General features: G+C 44.5%; 1 protein-coding gene across 1 annotated transcript in view; it reads left to right on the top strand.

The window, feature by feature from the left end:
- The window catches only part of VSTM5 (V-set and transmembrane domain containing 5), a 30,014-nt gene extending 12,271 nt beyond the window's left edge, over window positions 1–17,743 (top strand). The window contains exons 2-4 of the mRNA XM_061120810.1: window positions 14,578–14,904; window positions 15,008–15,148; window positions 15,238–17,743. Coding sequence (XP_060976793.1) covers window positions 14,578–14,904; window positions 15,008–15,148; window positions 15,238–15,281 — 512 coding nt within the window. The 3' untranslated portion in view covers window positions 15,282–17,743. The remainder of the gene's footprint in view (window positions 1–14,577; window positions 14,905–15,007; window positions 15,149–15,237) is intronic.
- Window positions 17,744–25,254: the final 7,511 nt, after the last annotated feature.

The raw sequence follows: 25,254 nt of genomic DNA, 5'->3' as shown, positions 1-25,254 counted from the left end.
CTGGTGTGCATTTAACATTTAGGGCACATCTCGTTTCAGACTGGCTAATTTCAAGGGCTCAGTAGGTACTGTGACATGTAGCTCCCGTCTCAAAGCCCAGGCCTGGACTCCTGCTTCTCGTCACATCTGCCTCCCAGGTCTGTACCAGCTGAGTGATGCGCTGTGCTGGAAAAGCTCCACCTCCGTAGCCCGAGCGCCTGACCTCGTGAGAGTAGTGTGGAGCAGTGGCGGGAGGGCTGGGCTCCAGTCCCAGCTCTGATCTCCTCGGCAGGAATCTGGACACACAGCATGCCCACCTTTTTCTCTGTAATGAATAAAGGGACTGCTGGTTTAATAAAATTCTGCTCTAAAACATTCTGATCACAGACTATCTTTTAAATCGAGGTGTAGTTGATTAGTTTCAGGTATTATGATTCAAAATTTTATAGGGTATGTTCCAATTATAGTTTAAAATATTGGCTGTATTCCCTGTGCCGTACAATATATCCTTGCAGCTTATTTATAATAGCAGTAGTTGTATCTCCCCTACCCCTGTCTTGCCTCTTCCCACAATAACCTCTAGTTTATTCTCTAATATCTGTGAGTCTATTTCTGTTTTGTTATATTAACTAGTTTAAGTTTTTAGAGTCCATATATAAGTGATAACATACAGTATTTGTCTTTCTCTGTCTTACTTATTTCACTAAGTACAATACTTTCCAAGTTCATCCATGTTGTCGCAAACGGCAAAATTTCATTCTTTTTCAAGGCTGAGCAATTTTCAATATAAACTGTGTTTATACCACATCTTCTTTATCCATTCATCTGTTGATAGATACTTAGTTTGCTTCCATATTGCACATAATGCTTCAGTGAACATGGGGGTACATGTATCTTTTCAAATTAGTGTTATTGTTTTTTTTTTGGATGCATACTCAGGAGTGGAATTGCTGGTTCATATAGTGATTCTATTTTTAGTTTTTTGAGGAACCTCCATGCTGTTTTCCATAATGGCTCTACCAGTTGACATTCCCACCAACACTGTACAAGGGTCCCCTTCTCTCCACATCTCACCAATATTTATTTATAGTTTTTGATGAGGGCCATTTGACAGGTGTGAGGTGGTAGCTCATTTTGGTTCTGATTTGCATTTCCTTGATTAGCCATGTTGAGCATCTGATTTTCATGGGCCTGTTAGCCATCTGCCTGTCTTCTCTGGAAAAATGTCTATTCAAGTCTTCTGTATACTTTTTAATTGGATTCTTTGGGTTTTCTTTTTACAGTGAGTTGTATGAACTGTTCATACATTTTGAATATTAACCCCTTATTAGTTATATCATTTGCAAATATTTTCTCCCATTCAGTAGGTTGTCCTTTTACTTTGTCAGTGGTTTTCTTTGCTGTGCAAAAGTTTTTAAGTTTTATTAGATCCTATTTGTTTATTTTTATTTACTTTACCTTAGATTAAAAAAAATGTTGCTACAATTTATGTCAGAGTGTCTGTCTATGTTTTCTTCTAGAAGTTTTATAGTTTCAGGTCTTACCTTTAGGCGTTTAATCCATTTTGAGCTTATTTTTGTGTATGGTGTGAGAAAATGTTCTAATTTCATTCTTTCACATGTATCTGTCCAGTTTTTCCAGCACCATTTACTTAAGAGACTGCCTTTTCAGTGCATGGGTTTATTTCTGAGCTCTCGATGCTGTTCTGTTAATCTTTGTGTCTGTTTTTGTGCCAGTACTACACTGCTTTGATTACTGTATCTTTGTGGTATACTTTAAAATCAGGGTGCGTGATACTTCGAGTTTTGGTCCTCTTTCTCGAGATTGCTTTGGCTCTTCAGGGTCTTTTGAGTTTCCATACAAATTGATGCTTTTGAGCTGTGGTGTTGGAGAAGTCTCTTGAGAGTCCTTTGGACTGCAGGGACATCCAACCAGTCTATCCTAAAGGAAATCACTCCTGAATATTCATTGGAAGGACTGATGTTGAATCTGAAACTCCAATACTTTGGCCACCTGATGTGAAGAACTGGTTCATTTGAAGAGACCCTGATGCTGGGAAAGATTGAAGGCGGGAGGAGAAGGGGATGACAGAGGATGAGATGGCTGGATGGCATCACCGACTCAGTGGACATGAGTTTGAGTAAACTCTGGGAGTTGGTGATGGACAGGGAATCCTGGTGTGCTGCAGTCCATGGGGTCTCAAAGAGTCAGACACAACTGAGCGACTGAATTGAACTGAACTGAACTGATCTGAACCAATTTTAAAATTATTTGTTATAGTTCTGGGAAAATTGCCATTGTTTGATAGGGATTGCATTGAATATGTAGATTACTTTGGATAGTATGGGCATTTTCACAATATTAGCTCTTTCAGTCCATCTTATGATATATATCAAAAAATATTTGATAGGATTATTTCCTTAATTTTTCTCTGATAGGTTGTTGTTAGTGTATAGAATTGCAACAGATTTCTGTGTATTAGTTTTGTATGTACAGTCTTATCGGATTCATTAAGGAGCTCTATAGTTTTCTTGGTGTCATCTTTAGGATTTTCTATGTATAGTATCACATCTTTTGCAAACAGTCACAGTTCTACTTCATCCTTTCCAATTTGGATTCCTTTTATTTTGTTTTCTTCTCTGATTGCTGTCACTAGGACTTACAATAGTATATTGAATAAAAGTGGCAAGAGTGGACATCCTTGTCCTATTCCTTATCTTAGAGGAAATGCTTTCAATTTTTCATCGAGTATGATTTTATTTGTGGGTTTGTCAACGTATGACCTTTTTTATGTATGTATGACTTTTTTATATTCAGGTTTGTTCCCTCTATGCCCACTTTCTAGAGAGTTTTTATAATAAATGAATGTTGACTTTTGTCAAAGTTTTTTCTGCATCTATTGAGATGATCATATTTTATTCTTCAATTTATTAACGTGACATATCATACTGATTTTCTAATGTTGAACTGTTCTTATATCCCTGGGATAAATCACAGTTGATCATGGTGTATGATTGTTTTAATGTATTGTTGGATTTGGTTTGCTAGTATTTTTTTTGAGGAATTTTGCATCTGTGTTCTTCATCAGTGATATTGGCCTGTTTCCTTTTTTTGTGGTATCTTTGTCTGGCTTTGATATCATGGTGGTGCTTGCCTAGTAGAATAAATTCAGAAGAGTTTGTTCATTTGCAGTTTTTTTAGAATAGTGTCAGAAGGCTAGATGTTAATTCTTCTTTAAATGTTTGGTAGAATTTACCTATGAAATCATATGGTTCTGGACTTCTGTTTGTTGAGAGTTTTTTAAATTAGTAATTCAGCTTCCTTACTGCTAATTGCTCTGTTTATATTTTCTATTTCTTCTTGTCTCAGTCTTGATTGTATGTTTCTAAGAATTTGTCCATTTCTTCCAGATTATCCATTTTGTTGGTATATAGTTGTTAGTAGTAATCTCTATGAGCCTTTATATTTCTGTAGTATCAGTTGTAATTTCTTTTTCATTTTTGACTTTATTGATTTGGGCCCTCTCTTTTTTTCTTGATGACTCTGTCTCATGGTTTATCAATTTTTTTGTTTGTCTTTTTAAAGAACCAGCTCTTAGTTTCATTGTTTTGTTTTGTTTTTTTCCTATTGTTTTTTTAGTCTCTATTTCTGCTCTGTTCTTTGATTTTTTTTTTCCTTCTAATTTAGGAGAGGGTTGTTATTCTTTTTCTAATTCCTTTTGGTACAAGGTTAGGTTGTTGATTTGAGATTTTTTGTTTGTTTGTTTCATTGTTGATTTGAGATTTTTTTTTCTGTTTCCTGAGGTAAGTTTGTATCCCTATAAACTTCCCTCTTAGAACTGCCTTTGAACTGTTAAAAAAAAAAAAAAAAAAGAACTGCCTTTGCTGCAACCCATAGAATATGGATCATATGTTTCCTTTTTTTTTTTTTTTTGGTTTTCAGGTTTTTATTTCTTTGATTTCTTGCATTGTTTAGCCTTCATGTGTTTGTGATATTTGCAGTGTTTTTCACATGTTGTTGATTTCTAGTGTCATAGCATTGTACCAGAAAAGATACTTGATAGGATTTCACTTTTCTTAAATTACCTGAGACTTATTTTGTGGCCTAGCATGTGATCTATCTTGGAGAATGTTCTGTGTGCACTTGAAAAGATGTGTATTCTGCTGCCTTGAGGTGGAATATTATTTATATATCTATTAAGTCCCTCTAATCTAATGTGTCATTTAAAGTCAGTGTTTCCTTATTGATTTTCTGTCTGGATGATCTGTCTATTGCTGTAGTAGGGTTTTAAAGCACCCTACTATATTGTGGTACTGTCAATTTATCCATTTATGTCTGTTCATGTTTGCTTTATATTTAGGTGCTCCTGTGTTGAGTGCATATATTTAGTGATCAAATAAGCAAGTACCTGTGAAGGAAAAAGCATGGATCCTTTACTCTAATCCCCTGCCTGCCTCACAGGTTGAGATAGTGCTTGTGAAGTACTTTGTGAATTGTACTAATATAAATGTGAATTGCTAACATTTTCAAATGTGAAAAATCTGGGACTCTGACTCAATCTTGGCATGCATTTTGTTTATTTATTGTTTTTATTTAAATAATACATATACTCACTAAAATATTCTAAGTGTTCAAAAGGATATAAAGAGGAATGTAAAGTTTTCTCCCATCCCAGACACCCAGTCCTTTCCCTGAGGACAACCAAAGACACCTGATTTTTAGAATACCCTTGGGGGATATTTGTGCATGTTATGGATAAATGTGCATATCTGTGTGTGTGCACATGTGCATATACACATATCATTGGTTTACTCAAATAGAACCATTTGTACACACTGTTCTGCTCTGTGCGTTTTCATTATTTTTGAGATCATCTAACGTCAATGCTTACAGATCTATCTCATTTTTAAAGTACTGGTGTAATATTCCAAAGTATGCATAATTGATGATTAACTTAATCAGTTGTGACATAAGAAGAAATACGTATTTGTTTTCTGCTCCTGATTCCTGAACATCTAGTAATTTCCTGGGTGAGATCAGTGACAGGAACTTCTTTTTTTTTTTGCTGTACCATATGGCATGCAGGATCTTACTTCCATGACCAGGGATCAGACCCATGGCCCCTGCAGTGGAAGTGCAGCATCTTAACCACTGGGCCAACAGGGAAGTCCCAGGACCATTTTTGTTACCATATTTGGTCTATTTTCTGGTTCCTGACATATAAGCTTCTAAGACCCTTGGATTCTCTAGAGTCATGAATGCTTTTTTGTTTGTTTGTTTGTTAATGATGTGACTCTTGGAAGATGAGGGCTCATTGGCAGGGATTAGAAAGTTGGAACTTTCAAGGCTTCCCTGGTGGCTCAATGGTAAAGAAGCCATCTGCCAATGCAGGAGACAGGGGTTCAACCCATGATTCGGAAAGATCCCACATGCTACAGAGCAAGTAAACCCATGTGCTGCCACTACTGAACCTGTGCTCCAGAGCCTGGGAGCGGCAACTCCTAAGCCCATGTGCTACAGCTACCAAAGCCTGTGTGCCCTAGAGCCTGAGCTCCACAGCAAGAGAAGACACCACAATGAGACGCCTGCTTACCACAGCTAGAGAGTAGCCCCCTGCTCGCCACCGCTAGAGAAAGGCCCACGCAGCAACAAAAACCCAGCTCAGCCATAAGTAATAACTGAAAAAAAAAAAAGGAAAATCTGAACTTTTAGCCTCTACCCCTGAAGGAAGAAATGCTGGGGATTAAGTTAATCACTAATGGCCAATGATTTAATCATGCTTACGTCAAAGTGAAAGTGGAAGTCAGTCAGTCGTGTCTGACTCTTTGTGACCCCAGGGACTGTAGCCTATCACGTTCTTAGTTCATGGGATTTTCCAGGCAAGAATACTGGAGTGGGTTGCCATTTCCTTCTCCAGAGGATCTTCCCGACCCAGGGATCAAACCCAATTCTCCTGCATTGTAGGCAGACGCTCTACTGTCTGAGCCACCAGAGAGGCATGTCATAGGACCTCCGCCTAAAACACTAGCTGAATAAGTTGGAAGAGAAGAGCTTCTGTGCTGGTGAACAGATGTAGGTGCCGGGAGAGTGGTGTGGCCGGAGAGGATATATGAGCGCTCCATGTCCCTCCTACATACCTTGCCCTGTGGCATCTTTTCCGTGTGGCTGTTCCTGAGTTGTATCCTTTATAATAAAGTGCTCATAGTAAGTAAAGTGCTTTCTTGAGTTCTGTGAGACGTTCTAGCAAATTATCAAACCTGAGGAACTGTGGAAACCTCCAGTTTATACCCAGTTGGTCAGAAGTCAGGAAGCCTGGACTTGTGATTGGTGTCTGAAGTAGGGAACAGTCGTGAGACCGAGCCCTTAACCTGTGGGATCTGCACTAACTTCCGGTATTAAGTGTCAGAAGCATTCTTTGTGGGGTAGGAAACAGTTTTCCTCTACTGGTTCCTTACCAGCTAACACATACGTTGTCACCAGTCTTTTGCTACTGCAATTGACTGTACTATGCTTCAGTGACAATATCTACACTTGTATCTTTGCATCTCTGTGCCCTTACTACTTGTAGGATAAGTTCCTAGAAATAGAATTTCTCGGTCAAAAGGTATGTACTATTTAATATTTCTATAGGTTTCACCATATTGCCCTTCAAGCAGGTCACGCCCACTTATAATCACCACAGTAATGATTCGGTATAACTTCTACACACTCCTGACAACACAATGTTATCAAACTTTCTCACTGTTCCTAGTCTGATAGCAGCCAAGTCAATCAGCTTTCCCGGCCGAGGTTTCACTGGACTGTGATAAATGTATATGACAGGTAGTACTTAATGAGTGTTGCCCCTAGAAATGGTGGCTCTCGCTGTTTTGGAGTGATTTTTCTGGTTGGGGTACAAATACAGGAACCCGAAGGAAAGCAGCCTGCCAGCCTTGATCTCAGCTTGCATCTATTTTGTTTGGGCTTGGCTGACATCTGGGTGACTTCCCAAGGCCATTATATAGCCATGTCAAGGGGATGGGAGGAGCTCCCTCAGGGAGGAGCTGAGCTTTGGTCTCTGAGTAATCAGGCACCAAGCTGGGGAATTACTACCTGAGCTAACAGGAGGGATAGGTACCCTATAAATTATGTGTGGATGTCAATCATTAACACCATTCATGGCATCTAAACCTGAAAGCCAGCATTTGGGGTTGCTGTGTTGGCCCCTTATGAAACTATGTTTCTTAAACTCCAGGCTTGCTTGTTTCAAGAATGAAGGGGACATGCATATTTTAGTTCCAACTTAAAATTGTGCTATTTCTTGTCTTAGCTATTTGACTCTAGTGGGGAAAGGAGTCTTGTCAGGATCTCCCTCAATCAGAACTGATACCTCTTTAGCAAAGGTCCAACCCCACACTTTCCTGATCTTTCCAAATAGGCAGCAGTTCAAGCAGCAGGGCATGTGTGTTTATTTATCCTTTATTTGTTCTTTCCTACGAGTATATTGTGAGCACCTATGAAGTGCCAGGCCCTGTGCTGGGCACTAGTATTTCTGAAATGAACTGGAGATGAGTTATCCCAGCAGAGGTCTGTCCCAGGCAGCTCTGCCCTGTCTGTATGCACTTCCTGCCCCACCCCCACTGCTGTCTCCCCAGTCCTGGTCAGAGGCAGGTCCAGGTCTATCCATACTCAGCATTGCAGGGTGCTCCCAACTGGGCTGCAGCCACGAGTTCTCCTGAAGGTGCATAGGACAGGAACATGTGGTGGGCCCAGGGCAGTGCAGATGAGGTGCACAGATGATAAGATCGTGGAATCTGCAGCCAGATTGCCCTTCCTGAAGCCCAGTTTAGATACGTCATGCAGATGGCACTAGTGGTAAAGAATTTTCCTGCCAGTGCAAGAGACATAAGAGATGCAGACTCAATTCCTGGGTTGGAAAAATCCCCTGGAGGAGGAGGTGGCAACCTGCTCCAGTATTCTTGCCTGGAGAATCCCAGGGACAGAGGAGCCTGGTGGGCTACAGTCCAGGGGGCTGCAAAGAGTCGGACACGACTGAGCAACTGAGCACACACTTCCTCTTGAACACCATCCTGGGGCCTCACTGCCTGCAGATAACACATGCAGTTGATCCCAGCCTGTGACAAGATTCCTGCTTCTTATTCACCAGGCCTCAAACATAAGCACCCATCATGCCCCTCTAGGTGGGCTGTTTTCTCAGCTTGGATTGCCCTTCCTCCCTTTCAAAATTTTAGTCTTCAAGTCTCAGCTTTAATGATGTCTTGCCTCTTCCCAGCTCCTGCAAATATCCTGGCTTATTACTGGGACAGTTGAAGAATACCCTGGATTTCCATCTCTGCTCTGACACTTAAACTGTGATATTGCACAAATTACCTAACCTCAGTGACTTTCCTCCTCTTTAAAATGGGGATGATGTTTATCTTTCCTCCAGGCCAACACCTACAAGCCAGTGCCTGGCGGTGGAGGGGGCATGGGGAGTGCAGGGCTGGGCTTGATCACTTAAAAGGAGATGCAATGAGATTGCTAAGCCGTGGAGGTGCCTTTGGGAGACAGAGGTTACCGAAGAATGACTTGGGACTTACCTGGTGGTCCAGTGGTTGTGAACCTGCTTCCCAATGCCGGGACGAGGATTTGACCCCTGGTCATGAACTGAGAGCCCACGTGCTGCAGGGCGGCTAAGCCCACGGCTTCAGCTGGAGAAGCCAGGGCACCACAGGTACTGAACCATCGCATCTGGGGCCCACGCCCCGCAGCTCAGCACTGCCGAGAGAGCACAGGGCAGAACAGCTCTGTCCTGCCTACCTAGAGCTGGCTGCCTCTGTACCCACTGTCGGGCCCCCGTGAGCGCCTCGGAAACCAGTGGCTGTCTGTCTGGTTTATTCTTCAGTGTTTCTGTGAATCTCAGATAGGGTGACTGGCTGTCCTGTTTTGCCCATGACCATCCTGATTTTAGCCCTGAAGCTCTTGAACCTGGGAAAACTTGTAGCCCTGGGCAAACCAGGAGTCTTGGTCACCCAAGGCCACTGACCCACTGATGGGGAGGGGAGGGGCTGCTGCAGGCTCTGGGTAGGCTCCGTGTGCGGAGTCCGGCTGGGCCTCGCCCATGCTGTGCTGCCTCATCCTTGTAGCCCTCCTCTGGAGGTGTTCCAGTCCTCATTCCACAGCAGAGGAAGCGAGGCTCTCAGCAGTGAAGGCTCTGTCTGCAGGTCTCACAGCTAGGAGGTCCCCGGGGTGAACTCTGTAGACCCGCCCATGGCAGGTGTCTCCACCACACCTCACCACACCTGGAATGACCCTTTCGTGACAGGACTCATCACTTCACCACCCTGCTCCAGTCCGTCCAAGTTAGGACTCCGAGACTTGGCTTTCTGACTGATAGTTTAGCTGCATGCAATCTTTTTTTAAATGTAATTTTATTTATTTTTATTCAGTTAGTTTTCGTTGTGCTGGGTCTTCACTGCTGCATGGCTTCCCATCGCAGTGGCCTCTGTTGTCGTGGAGCGCAGGCTCCGGGGCACGTGGGCGCAGTGCTTGTGGCTCCCAGACACCAGAGCAGAGGCTCAATAGTTGTGACACACGGATTGGTTGCTCCAAGGCGTGTGGGATCTTCCTAGATCAGGGATCACACCCATGGGTCCTGCATTGGCAGGTGGATTCTTTAGCACTGAGCCACCGGGGAGGCCCCTCAGCTGCATACGGTCTTGATGAGGAGGCTTATGACGATGATGCCTGTTTCCTGGGTCTCTCCTGGTGATCACACTGGCTGGACAGGTGGCTTTCCAGATGAGTGAGGTAAAAATGAGCTGTGCTGATTAAGGCACATCCTCCGTAACGGGTAGTATGTATCTCCCCATTAATTCATGTTCTTGTTTCCCAAAACTGTGGCCCAAATACTAAACAGTATTATCCTTTATTGTGATTTGGCTTGGCTTTCTCACAAGGAGGATATATTTAAGGGAATATATCCTCCTTAAGTAATCAATTTTTAAAGGCAGCGAAGCACCTGTACTTTACTTGTAGGAGAAGGAATAAGGGCCCGTCCTGCGTGTTATACTCCAGGCTGCTGTTCGGTAGCTGGTGGCACTTGCCTGGCACTTTCTCTGGCTGGTTTCCGGTGGGCGTCAGCAGCTCGGGACGCCAGGTTTTCAGGGAGCCCCTCGGTCCAGGTTCCAGTGGCTTCTGTCCTGCTGATGTCTTCAGTTCACGACCTCTTCCTTAAAGGGAGCATCTGCATCTATCTTGGAAATCGGTAGAATTTAGTTCTTTTCTTCTCTCCATATAGAATTTGAGTAAATATGAAGAGCAAGGTAAACTTTTAAACTTTGCTCACCAGATTGTTGGGTCTAATCAGGAGAACTTTAAAAGATTTCTTAAACATTTTATTATGAATTTAATTTGTGTGAAAATTAAAAATGATATAAATGTATAATTTTAATTTTCTGTTGCCATCCAATCTCTAGTGCATAATCCCTATTAAGATAGCACCTATTACTCCAACATTTTTCTTACAGAATATATAAATATTAGCACTTATTTGAGCATATGTAAATAAGATCATAGCATAAAAGAACATTTTTTTGGCTGTGCTGGGCCTTCACTGATGTGCGCGGGCTCTCTCGAGGTGTGGTGGGTGGGCTTCTCGTTGCTGCGGCTTCTCTTGCTGCAGAGCATGGGCTCGAGAGCATGCGGCCTCCGTAGCTGTGGTACTCAGGCTCAGGTGCCCTGAGGCATGCAGACTGTTCCCAGATAAGGGGTGAAACCGTGTCCCCTGCATTGGCCGGCAGGTTCCTAACCACTGGTCATCAGGGAAGGCCTATAAATCTACTTTTTAACTGAATACCATGTCATAGATATCTTCCTTGGTGCACACAAAATTCATTCTTATTCATGGCTGCCTGGCCTCCATTTTACAAGTGAAATCTGATTTACTGCATCAACTTCCTTGAGTAGAACATTTGAGCCAGGTCTGAATGTTGGCCTGCCCACTCAGTTCCTCTGGACTTGTTCTGGAATGATTTTGGCATATGGTGCAGGGGTGGTTACTCATTAATTCAACTTTTTAAACAATTGACAAACAGTTTGCCTTTAAACACTTAGAACTATTAATTTTCCTATTAATCTTTGCCATAGACAGTTTATTCCTAATTCTATGTATCAGGAAGAGGAGGAGCTCTTTGTTCCTAAAACCTAATTAAATGCTTGATTCATTTGTCAGATTAGGAGGAGGTTTCTCTGGTCAAAAAAAAAAAAAAATACAGAAACTAACAAGGACCAGTTGGCCAGTTTTCACCTGCGTCAGCATCTGAAAAACTTGGGCTTACTATTTTTGTTTTTTGGTTTTGCTGTTTCTTGAGCCAAAGTAACTGAAAGGCTCAAAATGGAGGTTCCTGAGTCCCTATTAAAGCGTTTCCCAGGTGGCTCAGATGGTAAAGAATGTGCCTGCAATGCAAGAGATCTGAGTTTGATCCCTGGGTCTGGAATATTCCCTGGAGAAGGAAATGTCAACCCTCTCCAGTATTCTTGCCTGGAGAATCTCATGGGGAGAGGAGCCTTGCAGGCTATAGTCTACGGGGCCAGCAAGAGTTGGACACGACTGAGTGACTAACACACTTCACTTTTTTTCTATGTGTTTAGAAGCTCTTGTTTGTTGCTGTTGTTTAGTTGCTAAGTCATGTCTTTGGTGACCCCTTGGACTGTAGCCCACTAGGCTTCTCTGTCCATGGGATTCTCTAGGCAAGAATACTGGAGTCGGTTGCCATTTCCTTCTCCAGGGGATCTTCCCAACCCAGGGGTCAAATATGTGTCTCCTGCATTGCAGACAGATTCTTTACCACTGACCACCAGGGAAGCCAAACCACCTAAGCAGCAACATTTCTATGAGAACATTTTAACAAGGCTCACCTCCTTGTTCACATAATTATTAGTCGTTCACTTACTCATTCAACAAACATCTATGGGCCAGTTGCTGGGTGTCAGGCTTTATGCTGGGTACAGGGAATACTGAGATGAAGAAAGCACTTACTTCCTACCCTCCAAGGGCTGACCCGAAACTTAACCTCTGTTTCCTTCCTGAGAGAGAGAGAAAGCGAATGTGGCAAAATGTTAGTAATTGGTGAATTTAGTAGAGGGTGCATAGATATTAATTATACTTGTCTTTCAACCTTTCTGTGAGTTTAACATTTTTAAAAATGAAGTTGGGGAGAAAATATTTTTCTGTTACTTGGCAGCTGTAATTTTTAAAAGCCATTATTACCTCCCAGTTTTTCAGTGTGGATCCTATTGTATTATCCCCAGCCACTTAGCGAAGATTTAGGAGAGGAATGGTAATAGGATATTCTGGGGATATGTGTGCATGTATTAAGTTGCTTTGATCGTGCCCAATTCTTTGCAACCCCATGGACCCCATGAGCCACCAGGCTCTTCTGTCCATGGGATTCTCTAGGCAAGAATACTGGAGTGGGTTGCCGTTTCCTACTTCCTACTCCAGGTGATCTTCCAGACCCAGGGGTAGAACCTGAATCTCCTGTCTCCTGCATTGCAAGCAGATTCTTTACCCACTGAGCTGTTGGGGAAGCCCATATTCTGGGGATAGGAGAGGACGATGAGAAAAGTCTGGATAAGTAACAGATGTGGTTACCTGGAGCCACACAGCAGGAGCCCTGAGGCAACTGGGCACCCAACAAGGAAAGGGGTTAAACAGGAAGGAAGTGGAGGTGGAAACCCAGGCATGGGCTCCAAGCCCGAATCCTGCCCTACCCCCTCTCTAGCAAGACCTGACCGTTCTGTGTGTGTGTGGTTGGTGGGGAGAGGAGGCTGGTACAGGTTTGTCACATTCTGTGCCCTCCACTGGCAGCCACTGACCTTTGACTTGAGCATAGAGGTTAAATATTTGAGCTTTGGAGTTGGCAACCTTTGTGAGAATCTCAGCCTTGCAGGGTGAACTTGGACCAGCTAGTGAATCCTGTTACAGCCTGGATAGACTTGCAAGGGGTTATGTGATGCTTTAAAGACACGGCTGTGTGTGAAGCAGTTGGCACAGGGCCTGTGCATGGCACCTACTTAATAAATGTATCATGACATGTACCATCCTAGCCAGTGATCAGCTGTTCATCTGCACACTCACGCAGAAGTCTCTGCTTGATGCCTCTTTGCCTCACCCACCTCACAGCTGTAATCAGCAGGTTCTGTCCTCTGCTCCCACACACATCCTAAGTCAGACCCCCTCACTCTCTCCAAGGCTGTCTCCAGTTTTAGCTGCTGCAGCAGCCTTCTTCCCAGCCTTCTCATGGCTTCCCATCACCCTGACTCTCACATCATGACCCAAGTCCCGCCCAGCCCTCCAGCCTCGCTTCCTGAACCCCTCCAGCTCCCTGCGCTCTGCATTCTGACCTCCCTTCTGTCCCTGCCGTGCCGGTTCACTCTCACTTCAGTCTTTCAGTTGCCCTCTCTGCCTGAAACACATGTCTTCACATGATTGCCTCCTTTTCCTCTCTGTCCTTTGAGTCCAGTTCATTTCCACAGAGAGCTTCTCTCTGGCCATCCTGTCTAATGTTGTGTACCACCTCCATCCCCACCTACCTGTTTCATTATCTTTAAAGCATTTATAAAGTCATCTTGTGTGTTTATTTAACTCTTGTATGTCTCCCTTATACAATGGAAGCTCTAGGAAACAGAGTGATAACCTTGTGTTTTGTTCAGTGTTCTAGCTTGGGATGCCATAACAAAATATGGCAGACTGGGGAGTTTAAGAAACACAGATTTATCTTCACAGTTTGGAGGCTATGAAGTCTCAGATCAAGGTTTTGGCAGGGTTTGGTTTCCAAGGAGAGCTCTCTTCCTGGCTTGCAGACATCTGCCTTCTCACTGTGACCTCAAATGGTCCTTTCTCCATATGAGAGAGAGACTGTTCTTATAAAGACACTAATCCCTGAGGACTTTCCTGGTGGTCTAGTGGTTAAGATTCCACACTTTCAATATAGGGGGTGTGAGTTTGATCCCTAGTAGAGGAAGTGAGATTCCATATATCATGTGACATGGCAAGAAAAACCCCAAAAAGCCAAACCGCTAATCCTACTGGAGCAGGGCCCCACACTTATGACCTCATTTAACCCTAATTACCTCCTTAGAGACACCACTTCCAAATATAGCCACCTGGCTGGGGTGGGGAAGGGCTTCAACATAGAAACTGGGGGGAAGGGTACTATAAACATTCAGTCCATAATATTCACCTCTGTAGTGTCAGCATTAGAACCCAGAAGACAGCCTGACATGTAATGTGTGCTAAGTCCCTTCAGCTGTGTCCAACTCGTTGTGACCCTGTGGACTGTATGTAGCCCACCAGGCTCCTCTGTCCATGGGACTCTCCAGGCAGGAATACTAGAGTGGGTTGCCATACCCTCCTCCAGGGGATCTTCCCAATCCAGGGATTGAACCCATGTCCCTTATGTCTCCTGCACTGGCAGGCGGGTTCCTTACCATGAGTGCCACCTGGGCAGCCCTGACACGGAACAGGCACCCAGTAAATCCTTGAACGGACGCAGGATGAAGCTGACTTCCCTGCGAGCCGTGTAAGTGGCCCACCTCTAGCGCTCCATCCTGCAGGTCAGGGCGTATCTCTGTACATTCCCCAGCCAGCCATCAACGCCACGGTGGAAGAGGACATCCTGCTCTCGGTGGACTACTCCTGCGACGGGGTCCCCACCATCGAATGGAAGTACACGTCCAGCTGGGGAGTGCAGAAGATCGTGGAGTGGAAGCCGGGGACTCAGGCCAACATCTCCCAGAGCCACAAGGACAGGGTGTGCACCTTCGACAATGGCTCCATCCAGCTCTTCAGCGTGGGCGTGCGGGACTCCGGCTCCTACATCGTCACGGTGACCGAGCGCCTGGGGAGCAGCCGGTTTGGCACCATCGTGCTGCACGTCTCAGGTGAGACGCTCCCGGGGACCTCGGTGCCTCTAGAAAATTGGAGTGTGTGGGAGGCCAACTTGATATTCAGGGACATTATCTACCCCCGCCCCCAACCCTGTAGAGATCCTCTATGAAGACCTGCACTTTGTCGCTGTCTTCCTTGCTTTTCTCGTTGCTGTGGCCGCACTGCTGATCAGCCTCATGTGGGTTTGTAATAAGTGTGCCTATAAATTCCAAAGGAAGAGAAGACACAAGCTCAAAGGTAATTCCCCGGGCCTGTCACCTTCTTCTCCCCAGGAAAGCACCCCCGCTGAGTGGCAACTCACAGTCAATGTGTCTTTTGCTTTGCAGAAAGCACAACGGAGGAGATTGAGCTGCAGGACATAGAGTGTTAGCCAAGGCCAGACCCAGTGACATTCCTACCTCAAGAGGAAGATGTGATTTTCCCACGAAAGGAAGACATGCGGCCAGTCCCGCCCGAGCCTCTTGTTCTGCCATAGCCACCCGTTGCTGCTGGGGTAGCTGCATGCTGACGAAGCTGACTGCCTGGACCTGGACTCTGGATTGGACCATGTCAGTCCCAGTGGCATGGAGGTCAGCGAGGAGGAGGGTGGTGCTGTGGGCCGGTGCTGTGCCTGGCCGTGGGGCTGCAGCGGCCCAGTGCCCCATCTGCTTCCTCACTGCACTCTGCTCCGGCAGGGCCGGGGGGCGGTGGCGGGGTCCCCATGCCTGTGTGCCCTGTGCTCAGGCATGTCTGAGTCTGTGACCCCGCGGACTGTAGCCCACCAGGCTCCTCTGCCCATGGGATTCTCCAGGCAAGAACACTGGACAGGGTTGCCATTTCCTCCTCCAGGGGTCTTCCCAACCCAGGGGTCGAACCCAGGTCTCCTGTGGCTCCTTGCCTTGCGGGTGGGTCCTTTACCTCCTGCGCCATCGGGAAGCCCCATAGCAGAGGCGGGAGTGTTTCCAGACCAAGTGTGCAGCGCTGTAACACGCTCTCTGTGCCCTGGTCTTCTCTGCCTGTGGCCGCTTCCAGCTTCTCCCGTGGGGACCGCTGTGAGCACCTCTCAGAGCAGGGAGGGCACCCCCCTCCTCCCTGTGGCTTGGAGCTTTAGGGAGAAGAGCTAAATTTGTTCTGGGGGACCACCATTGGGAACAAGGGACAGGGAGAGAATCGCCTTTCTTTTCCTCTCTCACTCCAGCGTTAATTAGACTTTCCCTCCTGAGGCCCCAGGGGAGGCCACTGTGAGGAGAGCAGCTCATCTCCACGCGGGCAGCCCCGACAAGCTGGGGATGCCGCCTGTGTGAAGGCTGCGGCCGCAGGATGGGCAGGAAAGTCAGCGCCGGCTTCGAACCTGCCCCCTCAGTCACTCAGGCTTCCCGGCACGCCAGGGCCTCACTGGCTCCCAGCGGGCTGGGGAACACCTGGCCCTCAGCTACCTCACCCTCAGAGTGTCAAGGGAAGCCCACAGTAGCACAGAGCACTCCGAGCAATTAAAGGAAGCTGTGAAGACTCTTCCAGAGCCTAGGATGCAATGAGCGCTATGGCGGGTCCTGGAGAAAGGCAAGCGCCCTGGAGTACCGGGGCTCCAGGTGCCACTGGGGATGGGTCACAGCTGGCCCTGGCCCTTAGCCTCCGAAGTCACTGGCCACCATGGGTATCTGTATCTCTCCATGCCAGCCTCCTTTCAGCAAGCTCTAAAGCAGGCCTGAATTTATCTTCCGTTCTCCTTTTCCTCTCCAACATTCTTAGCTACAAATCAAAGGTACCACTCCATTTATTGGTGGAATTTGACCTTATTACCTGTGTCCCCAGCCCTCGCTGCAGATTCAGCCATGCACACATGAAGGAGACCTAGAACATTGTCTTCTCCCTCCCTCCAAGTCCCCAGTGTCCACATCGCTTCCAGAAAGTTGCCTGGAGACATTAGTATGAGGCTTTTGCCTACACACTGTCTCCAGGGTTACAGGAAGGAATCTTTTGGGGTTACAGGAGCTATCACCTATCCAAAGGCATTACTTGATTCAGAATGCCAGAGAGCATCTAATCTGCATGACTGGCTTGTAGCCCAAGCGCATGACAGACACGGGTCACCTCGGGCCAACTCTCAGTCACAGAGGTGTACACAGACACACCTGTGCCCTTTCCCCATGCAGCAGCCAGTGGAACCAGACCTCTACCATGGAGAATGGGTTTCTTGTACTGGTCTCCAGCACCATGAGGAAGCAGGATGAGACACGCCAGAAAGGATCAAGGATAACCTGACTGTCCCTTTTTTGCACAGAGAGCCCATCAGCAGGAAATCGGATTAAATCTAGTTAGCTGCCAGAACCTCTGTCCTCTTGACACCTTACCTGCTTTCCAGAACTCTGCCTCTCAGCTTCTCAGAAGTCAGGGGTGGTAATCTTAATAAAAGGAGAAGTGGAAAAGAATACCCAGCGAGAGGTACCAATCCAGATATAAATTAAATTTGCTCCCCTGCCCCAAATCTTCATCAAAGGTTGTTCCTTCAGCTTTCCATGTCTATTTTGCACTTTGAAAGCTCCGCCCAGTTTGAATATTCCTGTGGAAAGTTCTTGAGCCTGGGAGTTCTATTTTCCAAAAAAGAAAATAGTAAATCATAGAGGTTTAGCCACTGAACATGTTAAACTGTAAGTTATGTTTCAAGCTGTGAAAAAAAATAAACTGTTTTAAAGGCTGAAATAAAACCTGAAAATAAAGCCCTGATCCTTTATTTGTGAGCCTAGCCCTGCAGAGAACTCAGAGGCCTGGAAGAGGTTTCTGTCAGCTGCAGACAAGCAAAACCCTCAGCCAGAGCCAGGGGTCTGGCAGAGTTTTAAATGACAGTGGAATTAATCACATTGATTCTAACCATAAACATTTTTCAGCAAGTCAGAAAAACACCATTATTCTCCCCTGCGTTATAACCAGAAGACTAATTTGAAGCTCTTGCTTCCAGTATGTGACTTACAATAGAGTAGAGCCCTTCCTGCTTCTGGAAGGGGCCAAATCGTGGATGTGGCAGGTGTATCACCCGGTCAATGGTGCGTATGACGCGGGACAGAACGTACGTGCTCTGTGGACAGAATGTCCTGTCTGAAACTGTGATCTCGGAAACCCATAAAGCGTGTGCGCTTCTCTCATTTCATGGTGTTCAGGTGGGCGAAGGTTGCTGCAAGAGAACCTCGGTCCTGTGGAGTCCGAGGGAGATACTAAACACCCTGCCGGACTTCATGCTCCCTCTGAGTTGAAATTGAACCACACACAGCTGAGGAGCCCAGACAGTGAGAGATAGGAAGGTTATCAGAATGTCTGGCTCAGTTCAGGGATGCAGAGACAAGGCCTGAGAGAGGATCGGGTTCAGAAAGGCTAGCTGTCTGTAATGAGGGCAGAGAAGAGGTGGCACACTAGAATGCTTGGAGATGGAACCATGAGGAGCTGATGTGATGGAGTGAAACTGCAGGGCCCTTGGGTGAAGGAAAACCCTCTCTCCATCATCAGCCTTTATATATCCAGCTTGTTTCTTCTGCCCAGTTTCCAGGGAAGATCAGATGCTTCTAGTTTGCTGAAAGGTATGTCCTTGTGATTACGGGCAGTGTGTCTATCCACAGCTCAGCTTCTGATAAGGAACGACATAAATCTCCAGCATGTGCGCCTGTCTGCACATCCATCAGCTGTCCCCACTGTAAGCTTTTCCAACCCTTGAGAACACAGTTACTGTGTCCACTATTTATACTGCTTTTAATTAAAATAAACTTTTTATTGTAGTGTAGTGATAGCTTACAATGAACGATATCAGATTTGTGATCTTCGAAGATTTAGCTTCGGGACCAGGGACCAGGCTTGATCACTCAAGAGCTTTCGTGTAGCAGAGTTTTATTAAAGTATAAAAAGGCACAGAGAAAGCTTCTGACATAGACATCAGAAGGGGGATGGAGAGTGCCCCTCTCGCTAGTCTGAGCAAGGGAGTTATATACTTTTTTATTAGTTATTACAGTAAATCAAAAGAGTGTCTCAAGGTTGTAAAGATCTTACTAGACCCACTCCCATAATTTACATTTTGAGAGAACAGGATTAGAGGAAGGAGAAATTGCCCTCAAGCAGGATACATTGTTGTTATATAATCCTTAGTACAGACTTTAAACTGAGTTGTTTGTTGTGTAATCATCAGTTCTGTGACTAAGACTAAGGAATGTAGAGGGGAAAAAAAAGATGTTTGTCCTTTCCTCCTCCTTGAGAATTCCAGACCCTGTGTCCCCCAGATCCCTCTCTCCTCCTCAAGGACTCCAGACTTGTCAACCTGCCTAGGAATTGACTCTCTCAGTAGTTGATTTACAATGTCTGGTTAGTTTCAGGTGTACAACAAAGTGAATCTGTTATGTATCAGTTATATATATATACGTATAGTTGCTCTCTTTGCGACCCCATGGACTGCAGCCCGCCAGGCTCCTCTGTCCATGGGACTTCCCAGGCAAGAATACTGGAGCAGATTGCCGTTTCCTTCTCCAAGGGATCTCTCTGACCCAGGGATTGAACTCTAGTCTCCTGCATTGGCAGGCAGAGTCTCACAGGTGAGTGAGTGTGTGTATGTGTGTGTGCAGGTGTGCACGCTTAGTCACTTCAGTCGTGTCTGACTCTTTGTGACCCCATGGACTGTAGCCCACCAGGCTCCTCCGTCCATGGGCTTCTCCAGGCAAGAATACTGGAGTGGGTTGCCGTGCCCTCCTCCAGGGGATCTTCCCGACCCAGATTCTTTACCATCTGAGCCACCAGGGAAGCCCATATACATACACACCCACTCTTTCTCATTCTTTTCCCATCTACGCTAGTACAGAAATTGATGGGCTCCCTGTGCTGTAAAGTAGGTCCTCATTAGTAGTTTATACACAGTAGTGTGCATATCGGCTTCCCTGGTGGCTCAGATGGTAAAGCGTCTGCCTGCAGTGCGGGAGACCTGGGTTCGATCCCTAGGTTGGGAAGATCCCCTGGAGAAGGAAATGGCAACCCACTCCAGTACTCTCGCCTGGAGAATCCCATGGAGGGAGGAGCCTGGTCCATCTCCTAATTTATCCCTTCCCTCTACATTTCTCCTTTGGTAACCATAAGTGTGAGATTTATGAGTCTGTTGCTGTTTAATAAATAAGTGCATTTGTGTAATTTTTGCAATTAGATTTCACTTGTAAGTGATATCTCCACTACCTTTTAAGCATTAAGTAGATGTTCACAAAGGAGATAAAGCCTTTAAAATTAAAATGATATTGAAGTCCATATATAAAGAAAAAATCAGTCCTACTCAATAAACTCGAGTGTATCCTTCTAGACCTGCTATATATGAACATATCTGTCTACATATACACATACTACAGTATGCATATTTAAACTATTTTCTCTTTAGGCAAGTGGAATTCTATTATACACATTACCTTACAACTTGCTTATTCTCCTTTAATCTTTCTTGGGCATTATTTCATGTCTCTACCTATTCCTAAATATTCTTACTGCCTCCACAATGCAATTCGTAGCATGGATACATTATAATTGTTTATTCACTTAAGAATTTTTATCTCAAGTGGTATATACAAAAATAATATTTGGGGCAATCTATTATATCAGACTTGTTCCTTCTGCCGAGATGGCTTCCTCTGGTTAACTAAGGTGTTCAACTATCACCTATCAATCGCTTCCTCTTTGGAAATTCAATTTTTTATAAGATTAAAAAAAATTTTTGAAGTATAGTTGATTTACAATGCTGTGTTAGTTTTAAGTGTACATCAAAGTGAGTCAGTTATACACACACACACACATATTCTTTTTCAGATTCTTTTCCACAATAAATAGGGTATTACAAGAAATTAAATACAATTCCCTGTGCTATGCAGCAAGTCCTTGTTGTTTACCTATTTTATATATAGTAGTGTGTGTGTTTGTTGTTTCTTTTTAATAAATAAGTTCATTTGTATCATATTTTAAAATCCACATTTATGATACTTGTCTTTGTCTTATTTCACTTAGTATTATCTTCAGGTCCTTCCATGTTGCTGCAAATGGCATGATTTCGTTCTTTTTTTTATGACTGAGTAATACTCGGGTGTGTTTTACGTGTGTGTCTATACCGTAGCTTCTTGATCTATTCACCTGTTGATGAACACTTAGTTTGCTTGCATGTCTTGGCTATTGTAAACAGTGCTGCAATGAACACTGAGGTGCAAGTGTCTTCAAACTGTGATTTTCTTCAGATATATGTCCAGGAGTACAACTGCTGAATCATATGGTTAACTCTATTTTTAGTTTTCTAAAAAAACCTCCCATACTCTTCTCCGTAATTTCCACTGGCTGCCCCAATTTACATTCTCATTAACAGCATAAGAGGCTTTTCTTTTCTGCACACTCTCCAGCGTTAATTTACTTGTAGACTTTTTGATGATGGCCATTCTGACTGGTGTGAGATGATAACCTCTTTCTAGTTTTGATTTGCATTCCTCTAATAATTAGTGATGGTGAGCATCTTTTCATGTGCCTGTTGGCCACTGGTACATTTTCTTTGAAGAAATTTATTTAGGTCTTCTGCCTATATTTTGATCAGGTTGCCTGTCTTTTTTTAATGTTTTCTAATATTGGTGGGGTTTCTGTAAAATTTAGCAAAGATTGAGTGTTGGGAGAGAGAGAAAGAGCACTACTAATGTAAAATCAAAGGATTTAGCTTCAGATTTGACCTTATCAAGTGTACCCATAGGTCTGTTGATACAACAGACCAGTAGTTGTTCAGGAAATTCTGTCTCTAAATATGCTAAAAGTACTTTTCCCTCAGGTACCTCACAGTTTGAAAGGACTTTTTCTCACTAAAGTGAACTTATTAAATAATTCAGTTTTCTGTTTTTATTCAACAATGATATACAAATGCCAATTAGAATTCCTGGTCAGCATGAAATTATCAGGACTCCACTTTGATTTCATGGTTTTCTGGCAAAGAAATCTGATGGTGAAGTTAGAGGATAAATGTACGATTTCTGTGGCTGGTTACCACAGACCACAGCTCTCTCCTTGGGTCTCAAGGGAATCGGGATGGGACTATGTGTAGAGAAGGTTAAAAGAGAGGTCATGAATCGAAGTGAGTGGAAGAAGAGCTCATTCCACTGGCCTCATCTTGGTGTATCACTAAGTCATCAGGAAGTTTTCCAGATTGTATGTTACTTTTCTATCTCAAACTTCTCCCTCATCTACCAGATTTCAGGCCAAGTATAGCCTAAAACAATAGCTCAAAATCACTAAATCAGGAAAGGAAGACAGCATAACATGGAAGTTTCTCTGGTGCGGAAGCAAGGAAGTCAGAACATCAGGAGAAAAACTCCTCAGTCATTCAGTACCAACGAGTGCCTGCGTTTGGGACCCCTGTACCATAATTTTAGTCATTATTTCCAATGTTTACATTGGTCTCAGTTTTTCCCTTTTACAGACTTCCTGAATGATCTTTAATGATCTTTGTGAAGTATGACTATAAACAAATTTCTGGAAGTGACCATGCAGATAGTTAACAGCAAACTTCAGGGCAAAAACCCAGCTCTGGTAACTGACTTTTGAGTACCACTTGAGTTACTGTGTGTTTTTTCCAGTAATCATGTATGGATGTGAGAGTTGGACTATAAAGAAAGCTGAGCGCTGAAGAATTGATGCTTTTGAACTGTGGTGTTGGAGAAGACTCTTGAGAGTCCCTTGGACTGCAAGAAGATCCAACCAGTCCATCCTAAAGATCAGTCCTGGGTGTTCACTGGGAGGACTGAAGCTGAAGCTGAAACTCCAATACTTTGGCCACCTGAAAGAAGAGCTGACTCATTAGAAAAGATCCTGATGCTGGGAAAGATTGAGGGCGGAAGGAGAAGGGGACAGCAGAGGATGAGATGGTTGGATGGCATCACCAACTCGATGGACATGGGTTTGGGTGGACTCCAGGAGTTGGTGATGGACAGAGAGGCCTGGCATGCTGTGGTTCATGGGGTTGCAAAGAGTTGGACACGACTGAGGAACTAAACTGAACTGAACTGTGTTACTGTGCTTGCTGCTTTGAAAACACGAGAGCTTTCTCTGTGGTGAACTGCTTTTCATTCCCATCCTAAAGTGAGATATAAAGAGAGCTGACTTTAGCTCCAAGTATTTAAGGCATCAACACAGAGCAGGAGTAGGAAAGTGAAAGTCAATGAAAGACCAAGGCAGAGGGTGTGAGGAGAGGTCAACCAGAGAGATGGGCGTTAACAATGGACATGGAAAAAATAAATCTTCCACCCACAAATGTGCTGTCTTTACCGTCTAGAAATTTTTCATACAGGACATGCTAAAACGCCTAAAACACCTTCCCCTACTGATGAATAAAATTAAAACTGGTTATCTGTACCATCTGACTTGTAACTGCTTTCGGGTGGCCTCGGCCTGCGATGGCTTGAAGCAGGGCCTGAGTTCCCGGCCAGAGATCGTGGCTGGGTTGCAGCAGTGAAAGCACCCAACCTAGCCATTAGATCAGTGGTCAGTGACAAGGGCTCTGGCCCTGAGGCTTTGCAGAAAGGAATTTCCACAAAGAAAGTAGTGAAGCAAACGAAGTATTTATTAGGAGGAAAAAGAGTACAGTACTTGTGGATAGACACACGGGCAGACTCAAAGGGAGAGTCCCTGAGTTGTGCCCTCATGGCAGTCTAAATCACTTATATGAGGTATTTCTTACCATTTTCCCTTGGCCAATCATTTTGATTTGCCTCATTCATAGTCCCTATCTGGTATATCTCAGGATCTTTTTGTGTGTACACATCTCTTAGCCAAGATGGATCCTACCGCAAAGGCATTCAGGTAGAGCATCCCTTGACGTTGTAACCCCCTTGGCTTGCAAGGAGCCTTTCGGTGCATGTGTGGTCTGGGGAAGTCTTCTGACTTCATGAATGAGAAGTATGTGGTCTGGGCAGGGCCCAGCCTCCTCCGTTAATCGTCGAGCTGCTCTCATCTTGGGAGTTTTGGTCAATAGGGGATGAACCTCCAACTGCTTTACCCTGGTGGGGGAGGAGGGTCCATCTGCCTCCTGCCTCATAATTAGTTGGATTTTTATAGTTGCTTCGTGTTTTACATTTGCACATCTTAGAGTTTAGTATCTATCACCAACTAAGCTTTTGAACCACCCCTGTGGTTAGCAGAGGCATTCCTCCTTCCCATTTTATGTGCATGGAAACAGCTCAGAGAGGATAACACTGGCAGGCACACACCTAAGCAGAAGTAGAGCCAATGTTCCAACACAGCTCTTTTGCCAACTGTTAAACACTTGGTGAGGGGCTAATTGGTTTTCTCCAACCTCTCCCCCTAAGGTCACAGCACATCCTTCCAACTGTGGGTAACTCAGGTTGAAACACTGTTGCCACAGCAACTGACCAGCCAGCCACTTTCCCATGCTTACCTTAGCTTCCATTCCTCTCAGTCAGGAAGTGACTGATCTCTGAACATGCCTTAAAATAACGGGTGAGGAAGGCCTTTGATCACCCCTGTCCATTCTGATGAAGTGTACGTGAGTGGGTGGTAATTATGCACGTATTCTCATCCGTTCTACTCCAAGACTGGTCCTTTTACTGGTTTGTGACAAGATAATCATAGAAACAAAATAAAACATTCAAACATTTTTATATTTGACATTCAATTTATGTCCATTATAATAAAGAGGGGGCTTTCACTTTGTATCTTTTTAGATTTGTCTAGTTGATTCTATTTTTAATAAACTCTCTATATATATATTTGGCTGCACTAGGTTCTAGCTGGGGCTCATGGGCTTCTCTCCAGTTGTGGCACGTGGGTTTCTCTTGCTGTGACCAACGGGCTCAGCTGTGGCACACAGGCTCCGCAGTTGAGACACATGGGCTTAGCTGCCCCTAGGGATGTGGGATCTTAGTTCCCTGACCAGGGATTGAACCCACATCCCCTGAATGATTCTTGACCACTGGACCACCGGGGAAGTCCCTCCAGTAATTCACTTTACTGTATTTTACCAAAAGTATCAATCTGCAAAGGATGGAAATTAAAATCCTTTGCTGAAAGTTGAGATTCATTGCACTGCACTTTGAGCCTTCATAAAAGACTCCATATGTGAGCACATGTGTACCGATTAGCTTACTACAATTTACAAAGCAACTTTTGGGATACCATAACTTAGGAAGCACTGGAAATTTTTTAAATACTTGCAAATTAACATTAATCTTTTAATTTCCATGGATAGAAAGACGCAGAAGCTTAATCAGAGGAGGAAAAAAGCACACAAAACCACAAAAGTATTATGGTATTTCATGGCTTACAAGTTCCACTTACCTTTTAAAAGAGAAATACAAAGGATTTTTAAAGTTACTTCA

The sequence above is a fragment of the Dama dama genome, chromosome 2, assembly GCF_033118175.1.
Source record: "Dama dama isolate Ldn47 chromosome 2, ASM3311817v1, whole genome shotgun sequence".
NCBI classification, from domain to species: Eukaryota; Metazoa; Chordata; class Mammalia; order Artiodactyla; family Cervidae; genus Dama; species Dama dama.
The sequence above is the reverse complement of the archived record's forward strand: the minus strand, read 5'-3'. Positions and strand labels throughout refer to the sequence as shown.